At 38.5% G+C, this 18,091-nt stretch overlaps 1 protein-coding gene across 2 annotated transcripts in view; it reads right to left on the reverse strand.

The window, feature by feature from the left end:
- Positions 1-233: 233 nt before the first annotated feature.
- Positions 234-18,091, reverse strand: part of zcwpw2 (zinc finger CW-type and PWWP domain containing 2) — a 45,821-nt gene continuing 27,963 nt past the window's right edge. For both annotated transcript variants that reach the window (XM_062958211.1, XM_062958209.1), the window contains exons 3-6: positions 15,123-15,172; positions 14,089-14,156; positions 3,295-3,416; positions 234-655 (exon numbers count right to left, since the gene is read on the reverse strand). In XM_062958211.1, the coding sequence (XP_062814281.1) occupies positions 482-655; positions 3,295-3,416; positions 14,089-14,156; positions 15,123-15,172 (414 nt within the window). In that variant the 3' untranslated portion in view covers positions 234-481. The remainder of the gene's footprint in view (positions 656-3,294; positions 3,417-14,088; positions 14,157-15,122; positions 15,173-18,091) is intronic.

An 18,091-nucleotide genomic window follows, 5' to 3' on the forward strand; every position in this document is an offset into this window, starting at 1 on the left:
TATACAAGATATTTAGCCTTCTGTGCCAAAGAGCACTGGTGCCTCACCATACCACAACTCCCATGATTCTATAACGTTGAGACATGGCAGTTGAAGTGGTGGCAAACTGCATTAATTTTGCAGTGTAGATAGATACACCCCTAGAAGTGGTATGTGTGCTTGACATATTTTCAAACTCAACTACAATAGCTTTTTCTTTTTTTCTGATTTCTAAAAACATGAACTTTGCTTAAACCAAGGAAAATACATCTTTATTAAACAAATTCTAAAAACACACACTTTAGCCATTAAATCGAGTTTGTAATCTTCAGAAACTAAGTTTGATATCAATTTTCTCAAAGAACGCGGGGAAAACATAGTAAAAATGAACTGAATATCAAACTAACCATATTGTTAAACTGCTGTTAAGAATCTCCAGCTACATGTGAAAAAGGATGCACTTTAAAGCTGTAATAGTATAATAGCTTTTCTCTTATCAGTGCTACAAGCTGTCTTGGAATTCAGCCATTAAAGAATCTATTTCCTTAAACCTGTCTGTTATGCTCTCAATGCACTCTCCAGCCTTCAAAGTTTTCCCATCAATTATAACACAGTCCTCTTGAGTGTTGATTTCCATTGGCTTTTTTTCAGTGAATTCAGTGCAGCAGTTAGTTACCTAGAAGAAAAATATTCTTATTACGATTATGTGAAACACAATTCTGAAACAAAAGGCCTTCAGCTGATCCAACATATAGGAGCCCCCAATGGCGAAGGGGGTTAAACCCTTATGCCAGCAGGACTGATGACTTGAAGGTTGGGTTGCTGACCTGAAGGTTGCCAGTTTGAATCCAACCCGAGGAGAATGGATGAACTCCCTCTATCAGCTCCATCTCCATCTGGGGACATGAGAGAAGCCTCCCACAAGGATGGTAAAACATCAAAACAGCTGGGCGTTCTTTGGGCAACATCCTTACAGATGGCCAATTCTCTCACACCAGAAACGACTTGCAGTTTCTTAAGTAACTCCTGACACAAAAAAACCCTTATCCAACATCCAAAGATAGCTTATACACACACACACACAGCCAGTGTGAATGCACAAGTGCATTCTGATCTATACTACAGTATAATAAGAAACCAACTAGATGTCTCTTTTGATACATATGAAAATGTAAACTAGTAAAGGTAAAGTAAAGGTTTTCCCTTGACATTAAGTCTAGTCACATCCGATTCTGGGAGGTGGTGCTCATCTCTATTTCTAAGCCAAAGAGCCGGGGTTGTCCATAGACACCTCCTAGGTCATGTGGCTGACATGACTGCATGGAGCACCGTTATCTTACCACTGAAGTGGTACCTATTGATCTACTCACACTTGCATGTTTTCGAACTGCTAGGTTGGCAGAAGCTGGGGCTGACAGCGGGAGCTCACCCTGTCTCGTGGATTTGAACTGCCGACCTTCCCATCAGCAAGTTCAGCAACTCAGCAGTTGAACCCACTGCGGCCCTGAAATGTCAACTACCTTCCAGAAATTCAGGGTTAAATCCAGACTTATTTGATTGGATTTGCTCTAAGCAAGATTAAGTGGCTAACCTTCCCCATTAAAGTAAGTAGGTTTGATCTGTGCATGACTGTATTCAACTCTTTGTTTCTGGCATTAGAATAGTGGTAACCAACTAGTGTTGGACCTGGGAAGCATGTTCCAATATTTGTTTTGATGCTAAGCATTTCCAGATTATCATTCTTACAAAGTGTAAAGGATGAAAAACAAAAGATATGTTATGTATACATAAGAATACTGGGAAACCTTGGGGGAAAAGGGCTGGAAATCAAAGCCTATAGCCTAAAGAGTGTGCTTTGGGGGTGACAGAGAAGTGTGTTAAAGCTTAAAGAAAGACTAGCAATCAGCACCTCCTCAGATGAGAAAAGGGAACAGACTGAGAGGGGAGATCCAAATAAGAACAGGGAGGAAGACTGCTGTTAGGTTAATTGTGGACAACTCCATATTGTATCTGCAAAATGAAGAACTATTTGTCTTTGTGAGTGCTGTATTTTTTATTATTATGTTAGCCTTTATTCTCTCTCCCATTCAGTACTAACTTGCACGATTCCGTGAGTTTACTTGCATTCTTTTATTTAATGTTTTACCACTAAGTGTGTATTAATCTATTGACAGTTTTTTTAAAAAAAAAAACCTATTATGATGTTTAATATTATTATATTAAATATCATTCTGTTCACTATCTTATGGGAAAACAGCATATAAATGAAGGAAGATGATTGATATAATGGACGCTTTGTGGGGAAAAAGTTTAGAAATGTAATGACTACACAACTAAAAAAAATAAAAAGATAGACATGTTCCTATCTTTGTAACAATGGCTTTCCAGAAACATGCAGCTTTCAAAACAAATTCTAGTGATTCAGTTCTATGCTTGGTATGTATACCTGAATCATTCTATGACTTGGCAAAACTGGAAACAATTAAAGCACATTCCATAGCCTCATTGATGAATGCATGAACTGACCTAAAGTTTCTTAGAATTCTACATAAACAAGTGTGGCATTTCAGGTTTCTTCTGTAGTGTATCTGTAGTCCAGGAATTATAATGGAGTAAGTTCAATGTGGAACTTGGCTTGGCAAAGCAGTATCCAAAAGGCAGCTGTGTCACATGCAGAAATGTGTAAAGCAAACAATAACAAGGTTATCGGTGGATGCAGCTTCCCTGGTTTGGAATCCCAGTGATAAACATTAATTTCAAAAATGGTTTCATCATAAGCATGTGTTTCTATTTATTGAGGAGCACATACAGTAGAGTCTTACTTATCCAAGCTAAACGGGCCAGCAGAAGCTTGGATAAGCAAATATGTTGGATAATAAGGAGGGATTAAGGAAAAGCCTATTAAACATCAAAATAGGTTATGATTTTACAAATTAAGCACCAAAACATCATGTTATACAACAAATTTGACAGAAAAAGTAGTTCAATATGCAGTAATGTTATGTTGTAATTACTATATTTACGAATTTAGCACCAAAATATCATGATATATTGAAAACATTGACTACAAAAATGGCTTGGATAATCCAGAGGCTTGGATAAGTGAGACTCTACTGTAGTTTAACAAATTTACTCTTTAAACAATATTCTGATTTCTAAATGTGTGCAATGTTAGAATCTGGTGTGAATAATTTTTGTAAATTTGTTATAAGCTTAGTAAATATTTCAAATGTTGTTTCTCAGCCAAAATAAGAACTTGGTTAAAGTATTTTCCAATTATTAGCATTTAGCAGAGGTTCTATGAATAATTTATACCTTTTCCCTTAAATCATTGTCTTCCCCATCCGCAAACGACTCAAAAGAAGGCTTGAAGGTATCTGCAACATGCTTGAGAATTTGGTCCAAATCTTTCAGTATAACTTCTGTCTCAGAGAGAACTAACAAAATACCAATATTAACACTTCAGCTAAAATATGCTTTGTATTATTGCGATACTATTTATTGTACTGTTGGCTGCTTGGCATAGTACAGAAGAGGTTATAATAATCATGATGCCAAATAAAAAAGTGTTTCATATCTATCAAACAAAATTCACTGATTGCTCTTTTTGAGGTATGCCAGAATAATTGGACAACTGACAATAATATTTATATCTGTTGTTTAACAGTTCAACAGGTACTGTATGTACCGCATCAACTCAATTCACAAAGCAGTGAAAATGAATTGTTGGGAACACTCTTCAACTGGTTTCAAATTAAATTGATGCATGTGAATCTATTCAGTTAATATAGATTGTAGTTTTCCACAACAGATAGATGTGTGTACATCAAATAACCTGTTAACTTATAGCAATCCCATTAATTTTGTTGATTTTTTTTAAAGACCAGGACTACACAGAAGTGATTTCTCATTGCCTTCCTCTGAAATACAGCCTGAAGCATCTTCACGGTTCCTCATCCAAGTGTAAACCAAAACTGAGCTTAGCTTCCTACATGGTTAGCGATAAAAACACAAAAACTGTTTGGTGGATTTGTCCAATAGTATGTAAATGTGATATTTAAATAGTAATATTTAGAATGGAACAAAATAGAATCATTCATTTTCCTCTAATAATAAACCATACATTAATTTTAATAAAATGATACTTTAAAAAATCTTCAACTGACCCATCATGAAATGATTACTTGCATGAGTAATAAAGTTGTAAAACTGCACAGGAACAATTAGATGGTAATAAGCATAAGTGGGAAAATAAACGTCATTAATACATATTTTATACAAAAGTCACTCATTTTGATTTAAATAAATGAGAATGAACTCAAGAATAAAATAGCTGTACTAGCACCCAGATCCTCTGACTGGAAGGAATTAGAAGTGTCCTTCCACCAGTTCAAAGTTCTGCCAGTTGAAGATCATGTCTGCCTTGATACACTCATCTTAGATAAATCTCTAAGATGAACAGGTTGTTTACCTATAAATGTGGTTCTTCAAACTATATCCTCACACAAATGAATTTCACAGCTGCACACAGTACACAGAAACCTTATTTGGAATCCTCTAGTTGAATAGCTTGGCAAGAACCTTAGTTACATCCCCTTTGAATTACTGTATTAAGCTCTTCTTGGTGCTACCTTTAAAGAGTGGTCAGACACTTCAGCTAGTCCAAAGAGCTGTGGCCAGCTCTAGCTACAAGAAGTGCACAACTCCTTTGTTGCAACACCTCCACGGGGCTGCCAGTTTTTTTCTTAACACAATTCAAAGTGCTGGTAATGACCAAAAGCCCTATATGGAGAAAGTCCACAGTATTTGGTTGATTGTATCTCCCTATATGAACCTCCAGGGCCCTAAGATCCTCAAAAGAAGCTCTTCTCAGTCCCAACACCATCACAAGCACATTGTTAGTGACAGAGGGCCTTCACAGTGGCTGCCCCAGAACTCTGGAGCTATCAGCTTAGGGAAACCAGAATAGTTCCCTCCCCATACCCTTCTAGTGGCAAGCTAAAACTTTTTAATTCAGGTGTGCTTTTAAATAAGTAAGTTTTTAAGAATGAGCCATGGGTTATTTGAAAGATTTTAGTATAGTGTTGAAAACATTTAAATAGTTTTTAGTGGGTTTATGCTATTTTAACCATTTATTTTTAACACTGTCATGTTTAATTCTATTTTAGTATTTATATGCTGTAAGTTTTAAGTTTTAAATTGTAAATTGTTTAGTTTCTAGTGTTGTTAACCAGTTTGAGTCTCCTTTAGGAGAGAAAAGAGGGATTTAAGGGGGGAGGAGGGGAGGAGGAGGAGGAGGAGGAACGAGGAGGAAGAAAAATGAGGTGGAAGAAACAAGAAAAGGAGGAGGCAGAGGATGAGGAGGGGAGAGGAGGAGGACCACCCCTCTGCGTCACATTATCCACCAATTATCCTCAGTTTCAAAGTCTGCAATGAAATCTACTGGGACCTGAAAGAGAGGAGATGGGGAAAGTTTGTGAAAGGGACTATATGACAACTGAAAGAACTACAGTCACAGGTAAGCAATTGTGCCTCACAGAAAAAGGTGACTATAAAGCATACAATAGGATGGTGGGCCAGGTCACTGACAGATTTATTCATTTATTTATTTATTACAATATTTATATCCCGCCCTTCTCACCCAACAGGGGACTCAGATGGAAGGCAACAGCATGTCCAAACCAGCTATTACTTCTGGCTCTACAGTTTAGTCTGTAATGTTAAATAAATGCATGTGGCTGTGTCCATGTATTAGAGAAACTCCTTGGAGGAGAAAGCAATCACCCTTGTAGAAGGGACTGTAAGTCTATTTGGCCAGTTCATAAAGAAGATGTATGGTAGCCACTGCTCGCTTTTAGAACGCCTCTGAGCATACATCTGTTGACCACAACTACAATTTTTCACTTCTCTATGTATCTATCAATTATAAATCAGCGTGTAACTGTGACAAAGAGTATCTACAAGTCTGTCCATCTCATCTTTCTTTTCAATGTAGTTTCTTAGGGAGACGAGTGCCTCTGATGTCAAAGGAACATTAACGGTGCTCCAAGTTTTAGTTCAAAAATTAGGCACTAAACCTATTTAGTGAGTAGGATTTATAATTTTTGAAAGCTCCTTTAAACTTCAAACTGAAACTTGAAGCAGATTAAACACCCCACTGACATCAGACCAATAGATCTCCTCTAGTTTTTTTTAATCTCTTGACTCTCCTCCAAATGTTAGTTTCAAACTGGTTAAAATGTTCAGCATGTTCAAAGTAAATTACCTTTTCATTTTACCTGTTTTAGTATTATTGGCTTTAGACATTTTTCAGAAGGTAATTATATTTGAAGTAACAACAGACTTATCAAAGAAACTAACAGAATAAGAGGCAATTACTTTAAGTAATTTGACTTGTCAAAATAAAAAGGCTCAGTTGTATTCATGGAAGCCAGAGTTATGCAAGAATCAAGTAAAGTCGTATGGTTGGGATTAGACTCAGTCTAAACTGATTTTCACTTATTCACGCAACATGTATAAGTGAGCTACCAAGTCAATTTATTGCCTGACACACTCTCAGAAGCTATTAATCTGCATCAGCAGTTTTTACAGTAAAATATACTTGTGAGCTGTACACTAAAGGTCCTGATTCCTTTCAATGGATTGTCACTTTGTCATAGTGAGGAGGCTTTTGTGTTCCAGTGAACCTGCGGATGAAACCATTGGAACTATGTGCTCCCAGGGAGTCTCCCTAGGCAGCAGGTCTGCAAGGGAGGAACCAGACCAAGCACAATCTGAAGTCCTCACCAGTAGAGCAGGGGGATGATAACATGGTACATGTTTCAATGGCTGTGAAGGCAGAAGAAGACTTTACTATCAACTGGACACTATCCTTATTGGAGATACCTAAGGAGGATAAAAGGATTCTCCTGGGTGATTTTAATGTGAGAGGTGGACGAGACTTCGACCTGTGGCCAGGGACTATATGAAAAGATGGGGTTGGAAACAACAACTCAAACGACATCCTATTTCTCACTAAATGTGCGGAACATAACCTTGCCATCTCCAACATACTCTTCCGTCAGAAAAATAAGCTTAAGACATCATGGAAGCATCCCCGTTCAAAGCATTGGCATCTCTTAGTCTATGTAATTATACTTGTCAGACACGATCGTGATGTGGTTCTCACAAGAGCCATGACAGGTGTGGATGACTGCTGGACAGACAAGTTAATTTGATCCATGATGGCCATCAAGATCACCCCAAATACTTAATTGTGTAACATTAGAAAATGTCGATAATTTCTGCTACCTTGACAGCCACCTCTCCATAAAAGTCAACATCAACACTTGAATTCTACACTGTCCGAGCTCTGCGAGTGCAGCATTTTTTTTAATGAAGCAGAGAGTGTTTGAGGATTAGGACATTATAAACAAGTAGGATGTCTTGTTTATAAAACTATTGTCCTCCCAACCCTGTTACATGCCTACAAAATGTGGACCATGTATAGATGTCAAACTGAACTTCTGGAACCATTCCATTGGCGTTGCCTCTGAAAAATCCTAGAAATCTCTTGGGAAGACAGGCAGACAAATGTCAGCATTCTGAAAGAAGCAAACACCACCAGCACCGAAGTGATGATCTTTCAGCATCAACTTGGCTGGATTGGCCACACTGCCCAAATGCCCAACCACCGTCGCCCAAAGCAGTTACTCTACTCTCAACTCAAAAACAAAAAAATGGAATGTTGATGGATAGGAAAAGAGATTTAATGATAGGCTTAAATCTAACCTTAAAAACTGTGGCATAGACACAGAGAACTGGGAAGTTCTAGCCCTTGAGCATTTTAACTGGAGGTCAGCTGTTATCAACAGTGCTGTGGAATTCAAAGAGGCATGAATGGAGGGTGAAAAGGAGAAACATGTCAAGAGGAAGGCACGTCAAGTCAACTCTTGTTAAGATGGCCTTCCACCTGGAAATCGATGTCCTCACTGCGAAAGAACATGTAGATCAAGACCCACCACCAAGACTCTATACTTGGAAGGCAATTATACTCGGCCATGGGGGATCGCCGATGATGATGATGCCACTTGTCTACCATCTCTTGAAATGTTCCTAGGAGGGGAATGCAGATTTAAACTGAGTTTCAAAGATCAGATTCCCACCCCTCTAGAATGAATTGCACACCACTGTGTGGAAATGTACTTGCAGAATGTTAATGTTAATGCAATACAGGCTGGTTCTACAACACAGACAAATAATGTGGTTCAGAACTGGCACACAGAATGCCTGTTCCAGCTTGCATTACAGCTCGGCAGGGACACCCCGAGACACTTTGGCAGCAGGAAGGCATCCCTACTGACCAGCCAGGCTGAAACCAGTTCTGTGCTACTGGGAAGGGGCCCAACCACCATTCCTTCTACCTCCCTGTTGCTACCAGCTATAGTGGAGGAAGAGGGACTGCCAAGCATGAGCTAGGTAGTTGGTAGCGACAGGAAGAGGCAGGAGATGACAACTACCTTATGTCCCCAGACCAACTAAGCCCGGGAAACATGGGATGGCTGTTGGAACATCTACAGCTGGTTCCACGTGGGAACTGGTTTTGGGTGTCTGCACTGCCATAACTCAGTGAAAGCCTGAATCCTGGTGCAGGATTTGGGTTTTTCTCTAAGTTGTTTTAACCTGGTGTGCAGTTGCAGTAGACAGGGTTAATGCGGATTAGCCCATGCATCTGCCATGGTTGCCTGCAGACTGATCCGCCACCATTCCAATCTAAATGGTCAGTGTCAAGGTGCCCACAGTCTGTTTCAAAAGATTCTTTTGGACAACCCCAGTGCTGTTACAATCACAGTGGTTCTGTACTATAGAAAATCTTGAGTTAAGAATTTTTATCTTTACTTTAAATTCATCTGTCAGTTTCAATGTCTAATCTTTACCCAAAACTCCCACACATTTTTGACCCATTTATGTCATTTCCCCCAATATCAGCTTCCTAAAAATGTTCCTGTTTCCTTCCCATAGAATATAGGCAGAAGACAGAAAAACATCAGAATACGTTGCAATTACATTGTACCCTGTTTCCATCTGAAATTATGTTACAGAGAATTTCTGGTTATGTTCTACAGAAAAATTTAAAATAAGACATATTCAACATTTTTATTTTACATTTTACTAAAAACATAATCAGAAAACGCTTTGACATATTCTACATTTTGGTTGATATGTGATATACAGCAAGCAATTTCATCACGTTCCTTTTCTTTGCATAATAAAAATGTTTTCATTACACTTTGCTCATACAATATTTTCCTGACTTAGAACACAATCTATAGCCAAATATTCATGTTTTTATGAAGCTTTGATGGAACCCTTTATTAGTAAACCTGAACTGATGGTAAAAATAGATGCTGTAAGTAAAGGCTGCAAACTGAGCTTTAATACATGTAGTCAGCAGTTACTTCTATCTACTTTAATGTTAACTAATACCCCTCCTACTGTGGTTGGAAAGGAAGTAAGACAGCAGGAAACATTTAATTTACAACAGCCTCTTGCTGTTATTGCAAACATGGCTGTCAGAGTATTAAGTAAATACTTTGCACAGTATTTTAAGAACACTCCTCAACAAAACAATGGAGTGGAAAACCACAGAAACTCATATGATGGCTGACATGTATCAGGATCAGGCTGACTTAAAAGTAGAGTATCCTCAAAAAATCTCTGTGACATAGTTTTTCACTCTTTCATGACCTAGAAATAGGAAACTTAATATCTACCATGAACACATACTGCTCTACAATAGGTCTGTGGGAACATCTCCCAATTCAGTTTGCATCCTGATTTGGATCCAGTCTTATTTAGACTACATAAATGTGAGCCTGAACAAGTACCATAGGAGCTTGGGCTGGTTTGCATAGAGAATATGATTTTTTAGATGTGGGCTGAAGTGGTTTCTAAAACGATGATCACTAAGCTTTATTATCTCTATTGGCTTTGGACTGGTATTTATTTCCACCACAGGATCCTGATTTCTTCACAGTGCATCTTGTTATTAAGCAGCTATTAAAGTTGTGATGTTTTCCTTAGAATGGAACAAACAGATATTTATGTATATAGTAAAGGTAAAGGTTTTCCCCTGACATTAAGTCTAGTCATGTCCGACTCTGAGGGTTGGTGCTCATTTCCATTTCTAAGCCAAAGAGCAGGCGTTGTCCGTATAAAACTCCAAGGTCATATGGCCGGCATGACTGCATGGAGCACTGTTATCTTCCCGCTGGAGTGGTACCTATTGATCTACTCACATTAGCATGCTTTCAAACTGTTAGGTTGACAGAAGCTGGAGCTAACAGTGGGAGTTCACCCCAACTCCCCGGATTCGAACCACCAGCCTTTCGGTCAGCAAGTTCTACAGCTCAGCGGTTTAACCTGCTGCGTCACCAGGGGCTCCTTTATATATATGTCACAACTCCCCTCTCTTGTCATTTACTGTTTCCAGTTATCAGTATCCTACATGAAATGTCACTCAAGAAAGCAAACACAGTGTTTTCAATCAGTACTTTAAGGTGAGCCTGGATAGAGAACTATCCTTTTACATTCTGTGGATGCATGGTGACACTGATCACAATACAACCTGGAACAGCATTGTACCAGTATGCTACAATACAGAATGGTTAAATCATTTTCAGTTTGCTATTATCTGCAAACCATCAGGGAAATGTTACTGCTGGCTATCCTTCCGCTTGTATATGCTTTCCTCCCTTTTATCTCTTCCACTTGCATATTTCTTTTTAAAAAAATTGCAGTGTGGAGAATAACAAATATCTCATCCTTGATACTGAACTGAACAGAATAGGTAGAAGAAATACAATTATATGTGTTCCACTTTTTAAAAAGTAACATTGTATCCATTTTAGAGTATGCTATGCACCAGCAATAGCTGCTGTTATCTGTATGTATGCATTGTTGGTGACAGCTGTAATCATATGGAAATTCCTTATAAAAGGACCTGCTCAACTGCATGGGAATGAAATCCCACAAATACATAGGCAAGAACTGTACAATAAAATAAAACCAAATAGCAATGAAACGGCTTGAATTTGCAATAACTCAGAGAACATTAGGTGCTGTTTGGTTCGGGTTGCCAGTGAAAGAAATGTAAACAAAGTGAGATTTACTCTTGAAACAGGAATTTAAGCAAGAATTCAGTCGGTGAACTGATTTACAGCTTCACTGTGCCAAATATAGCCTGCTGGCTCTCACCAATTAAACTCAGAATTATAGGAGTCCCAAATGATACAACAGCAAATAAAGGGACTATTTGATTCATTTCCTTCATCTTCCCTTCCAACAACCTCATCCTTTGACCTGATTTGAGATGTTGCAGTTCAGCAGGTAATAAACGCATGCCTTGCACATTAGCAATTTACTAATCACTGCTCAGGAACAAGTATTTCACACCTCCTAATTTCACCCATGATATTAGGAAGCACTCTGCATCTTATAAAAAGCTACTTCAATTTGAAATCCTTAAAAAAAATCCTAAGCAACACAGTGACTACAAGCATCCCACCAAGAATCTTATTTTATAATGCAACAACTTACAAACATTAATAAAAGATTTTAATTAGTCTACAGCACAGACCAACATGTTGCCTTGAATCCCAAGCTGGGAGAAAGGTGGGATATACATTAAAACAGAGAAACAAGCTCTCCCTCCTGCTACTGATTTTATAATGTATGGTTTTATCATGTCAATAAATCCTAGAATATGGACTACGTATGTATGTGTGTGTGTGTGTGTGTGTGTATGTGTGTATGTGTGTGTGTGTGTATGTGTATATATACACACACACACACACACACACACACACACACACACACACACACACAGGTTTAGAGGAAGTAGAGGTCCCTCCAAGGACTTGGGAGAAATAACAACATACTAATTTATTCCAACTTGTTCCTCTCTATTTCTAAAATAACTAACTAACTAACTAAAGACCTTGTCAATATCTTTATTAGAATGAATTAAAATGAGAAAAAGGATGCACATTTCCAAGTTCTCCAGAACTTCCAGTACACATTGATATGACATCATCAGAGAATTAATAACTGGTTGGAAATCTAAAGTGCGTTGTATCCTAAATTAATCATGCTTTAGTCTTTTGAAAATTAATAAGTCAATATATTATAACAGAATTCAATTAGTCCAGTTCTACTGGGATACGAAGCAATTTTAATTGGATTTTGTTGAACTTATGCTATATACTCACGTATAAATCTAGAAATTTTAGTCAAATCCAAACATCTGGTTTAACATATAATGGGTCAATGTGACTACTGTATTTTAACTTATCAAAAAAGGAACAATTTCCTTCTCTGAGTAGTGTGGTAAAAGGCAAGAGCATAGTCCGCCCCAAGAGAATAGAAAAGAAACATTGTTATGGAAATTTCCCCAAAATAATAGGGGGAAAAAGACAAAAGCACACAGCAGAGTAACTTACTCACACAGTGGGAAACAATAGATAAAAAGGGAAAGTCTCAAAAATTACATTGACATTCTGCTTTGAACTCTCACACAAAGCCTTAGAGAAGAAGAACTGGGGAGCACTGGCCACAAGGTCTTGGGGGCCTAACACACATGCAACCTGAGAAATATCAGTCTACATCATCAATGAAGTGAGGAGAGGGAATAGAGAGTGAGAAAGATAGACAAAGCAACAGACGTTCCGGAAGGATAATGGGGAAGATCTCCCCTAGCTGACCTTGTTTGCTGATTATCTATTTCCTTGATGAAGACTATAGGCTTGGGCTGAATGTGGTTGAACTCCAACATTCATTTCATTTATATTCTGTACTGTTGCACTATTTCTGACCTTTCTAAATGCCTGGGTAGGGAAATGGCAGTGTTGGCCATGGGTGGCTGACCCCTGAGGTGGCCTTGGTGCTTTCTCCTCTCTGCAGAATGAACCTCAACTTATTCATGGGTCCTGTCAAAATCCACAATTTCAATCCCAAAACCTGCCCTCAATTTATACATGAGGTCAACTTATACATGCATATATATGATAGGTAATGTTAGGCAAATGTGCATTAGATTCAAGCTGTAGTCTCACAAATGTTTAGAATGCTTTGTAAACAATGCTGACATTTGACAGTCTCTTACAACACGCCTTAACTGGTTTCTATATAGTCATATAGACATGGTTAACAACATACTGCCATATTTCATCAAATCAAAGGTGCACTTTTCCACCATTCAATGGGTTTCGAAAAGGGGATGTGCCTTAGATTCAATGGCGCCTTAGATTTGCCAGTTTTTGTTTTCTAAACTGTCTTATCTTTGAGAGAGAAGGAGAAAGGGCCCCAATGGTTCTGCTATGCCTCCACTATTTTGTCCTCAGCCTCAACCAGATGGCCGTTTACCAATATTTTAGCTAGGCATGGCTTCCAGCTTCCACTGCTTCCCCAATGTGCCCATAGGTAAAGGTTAAAGCTTTCCCGCTGACGTTAAATCTAGTCGTGTTCGACTCTAGGGGTTGGTGCTCATCTCCATTTCTAAGCCAAAGAGCTGGTGTTGTCTGTAGACAGCTCCAAGGTCATATGGCTGGCATGACTGCATGGAGCGCCGTTACCTTCCCGCCAGAGCGGTACCTATTGATCTACTCACATTTACATGTTTTCGAACTGCTAGGCTGGCAGAAGCTGGAGCTGACAGTGGGAGCTCCCTCCACTCCCCGGATTAGAACTGCCGACCTTTCGGTCAGCAAATTCAGCAGCTCAGTGGTTTAACTCACTACACCACCGGGGCCCATAGACTTAATAAAATAAACTGATACAAATGGATGACTTATGACTTTTACACTCTCTCTTCACTCCACAGGAAAGATTACACTACAAAGCCACACTGAAACAAAAAAGAATGACATTCTTTTTCCTGAATTGAAGTTTCAAAAATGGGGTGTGCTTCAATGGTGCCTTAGATTCGGTGAAATACAGTATCATTTTTCAGAAATACATTATGTTCTATTGGAAGTTGAAATAATGCTCTGTATGTACCTTTTCCTAGATATGAAAAAGTTCATTTAAAATCTAATGTTCCTGATGAGAAATACTTGTTCATTTTATACAAACCTAGATTTTCCATTGACAGGATATCTTCTGGGTCTGCTGTGTCAACTGAGCATGTTAGCATTCTTTTCCTTCAAAAATTGAGAGATTGTTGAATTATTTGTTGTGAAATACTAATGAATAATGGTTAACTAATCATGAAAAAGACAAAAGATTGAATCATGAATGGTTCATTTTGAGAACAGACTGAATGATATTGCCGGGTCATAATTTCTTGTCACTGATTTTAATGGTTCTGTTCCAAAAATGGCACCATCATATAATCCAATCTATAACACTCTGTGTACCAATTTATCCCTCCATTTCCTACTTTTCCAAAGGAAATTGGTTTATAGATGTTTGTGGAATAGTCTTATAATTCAGATTGTATTTGTTTATACCTGTAAGCATAACTTCAATTATTGTATAATTTTTCAAGGAATTATATCCACTTGATGTGCCCTTAATAAGAACATAGGTTAAAATGCAATTACAAAGCCACTAACCAGGAAGAAAGTAAAAAAGAAGTAATACTTTCTTAGGTGCTAGTGGGGAATCTCCCTTTACATACAGCTGTTACAAAAAGAGAGCCTACAAAGTTTTGAACTACAAGGTTTTTGCAGGGCAATCCTTTTCACCTTTACCAGCTGTTAGGATTTCTGGGAGTTGAAGGCCAATCTGGAGACCCCAGGTTGAAAACCACTGTTTTAGCTGTTCTTATTGGAATCACTGCCGATGTTAGAAAATGCTATTATTTTTGTTATTGTTTTCCTAAGCACATATTTTAAATCATGTATTTTGTAAATAAATGATCAAAATTATGTATAGCTACCATAAAATGTAAGAAAGGTGTTAGGACATACACATGTTTCCAAATATACTTCCTATAGTGTCAAAAAGGAAATATGTGTATCCATGTTAAGAAAGCGATAATAAATTTCTTCTAAGTTTAATGGGGACCACAGCATCCTAACAGTGTATTATAGCACAACAAGCAAAATTAGGTAATTTTGAACAATTCTATCAATAGAAACAATTTAACGCAATCCTAAACTTACTTTCTCTGTCTTCTGGTTCTGCTGTTATTTCGCTTCCTATAGCTGTTTACCTGTGAAAAGCCATACTTTGTTTATACTCAAATATTTGCTATATTTAATGGGTTTTATCCACTTAATGCTAGCAAGAAAAGTACAAGCAGCATTTTCATTGTTCCACTAGAGCAGACCTACACAATGAGCCCATGAGCTGTTTGTGGACCACCAAATGATTTTGGGAGCCCAAAGAGTTCCTCTGCTGCTAGTGCCCTCACCAGCCCTTCCAGTTGCTCAGCATCACACTCTGGCTCCTACAAGATGGCTCATATATATCCACCATAGACATCCCCATCAAGCCCTAGGGCATCCAGATATCCCTCCAGCCACAACTTGAAATATCAAGCATCACCATCTTAGGTCATCATGACCAATGGGTATTATTTTAGGGACATGCAAAATTTTTAGTCTGGAGAAGCCCATCAGAAAACCTGGAGGTACGAAGTATGATAAAAGGGCACACTGAAGGTGCATTTACAGTGCACAAGCAGATAGGCTTTTAGTGTATCACCAAACTACAACTCCGAAGATTCAATAGCATGAAGCCATAGCAGTTCAAATGGTGTCAAACTGCATTCATTATATATTCTTTACCCCAAGGCACGATCATGAGCTAATTTGCCTGTTTCTGCACTGCTTTGTACAATATATACCTGCCATGACCTACCCATGTGCAGTACTATTTCTGCCTACCATCGTTATTCCTGCTGCAGCTGTCCTTTCTCTGTGCAGAGGCCAGAGTATCCTTTGGGAAACAGGAAGCACTGGAGAAGGCAGCAACAGTGGCTACATAGAAGCTGAATCAAGGAGAGCCAGTGCCTTTGGCCAGAGTGGAGGCTACAGACGTCATGCTCCATCCCTGGCCTTGCTCAACTTTAGGGGCAAACAATGTGATGCAGGCAAAAAATGGAGTTGCTGCTAGCCTCCCTCTGCTTTGCCTGCTCCAAGAAGTGGGTTTGAGTCCAGGAAGTTGCTGAGATTCAGGCAAAGCATGGAATCAGCTTGATCCATGCCTGGTTATAGACCAGAGACTCTTTTGGTCACCTTGATGAACAATTTGTACCCAAAACTATCCAGATTCCTCAAGCCACCTTATCATATTGAGAAATTCAATTTTTATTGGAGGAGCAATTTCCAAAGTAATGTTGGTAGGCACATCTTTGATACCATGGCTGCCAATTCCTATGGTGTAGCCCATAATATTTAAAATACACACGAATGTGCTGGAGGTGAGGTATTTTTACCAGCAGAATGCTAATAACATCCATTCATAACTTTGTGTTCCATTTAAATTCCAGGAAGCTATTCTTCTAAATCAGTGGTTCTCAACCTGTGGGTCCCCATGTGTTTTGGCCTACAACTCCCAGAAATCCCAGCCAATTTACCAGCTGTTAGGATTTCTGGGAGTTGAAGGCCAAAACATCTGGAGACACACAGGTTGAGAACCACTGTTCAAAATCAATGCCTACTGCTAAGGTAAAGGTAAAGGTTTCCCCTGATGTTAAGTCCAGTCATGTCTGACTCTGGGGGTTGGTGCTCATCTCCATTTCTAAGCCGAAGAGCCGGCATTGTCCCTAGACACCTCCAAGGTCATGTGGCCGGCATGACTGCATGGAGCGCCGTTACCTTCCCGCCGCAGCAGTACCTATTGATCTACTCACATTGGCATGTTTTCGAACTGCTAGGTTGGCAGAAGCTGGAGCTACTACTAGCCTACTACTAGCAATAAATAAAATTCAGATGAAAAAGATGAAACAATGTAAACCAGAAATACATTATATAAGCTCTGGCAGGCTCTACCAAGCAATGGCCTCAGAATGTACCTCTCATCTGAAAATCAGAACAGAAAAGCTCTTTGCCAAAAGCATGGCCACAAGTGATGAATTGGTTACAGCTACAACTATGCATATAGTGCCTGCAGGGACTACTTCTATAAGTATAATTAAAGATCCTCAGGTCATGCAAGGTAAAATGTCAAGAAATATTAACAAGTTAAAATAATGAGGCGTTTTTTTTCTCATTCTGAACTGAGATTCTATGGCCAAATCCCATCTATTAAACAAAATTGAAACAAATTCGTGTTTACATAAATAAAATGGAATAGGTGTAGCAGACAGCAACATTACTGCTACAAAATAGCAAGTGAATACTCTAGTGGTGAACAGACTGTATGAATATATATTTATGCTCCTTGTTATTGTACCAGTTTTTGTTTCTTTATCCTTTACTCTGCCTGAAAAGAATTGTGAGAGCAGACAAATAAACAAGTGAATGATTAAAAGTACTTGTATAGTGTTTTTGATTTCTTGTGTACTATACCAAATTATGTTTATTGTTACCCTCCTTGAGTCCCTACATCAAGAGAAAGACAAAATAAAAGTAAAGTAAATTAAATTAATTAAATAATAAGAAAGCATTGCACTGAATTGTTTGGAATTGATTTCGGAGTGCTACCACCTACAGATGCAGTAGGTATCAGGAACTGCAGACATTCCACTGATGAAAAAGATTTCATAAGCATTGTATCGGGCTGTGAAATCAATGCAGCCACCCCTTCGAGACACATATGCTGAGTAGGAACTGGCACTACTCCCACATAGGCCAAATACTTACAGTCACATGTCAAGAGTGGACACTTGTAGTAAAAGATGCAGAAAAGGGCTGCACTGGTCACAAAAGTGGAATTTACCTGTATATGTCCAAGAGATAGATAGATAGATAGATAGATAGATAGATAGATAGATAGATAGATAGATAGATAGATAGATAGATAGATAGACCTTTGGTTGCATAATATAGTCTATGTGGGAATTAGCCTTTTGTGAAATAGCTTCAAGAACCAATACATATGAAACACTTGAGGAAGTCACAATCACAATATTATCATAAGGTTCTGAATGAGTCAGTGGCATTTGGTTTGTATAATGTAGTTAGTA

This window comes from Anolis carolinensis, chromosome 6 (genome assembly GCF_035594765.1).
Source record: "Anolis carolinensis isolate JA03-04 chromosome 6, rAnoCar3.1.pri, whole genome shotgun sequence".
Taxonomy (NCBI): domain Eukaryota; kingdom Metazoa; phylum Chordata; class Lepidosauria; order Squamata; family Dactyloidae; genus Anolis; species Anolis carolinensis.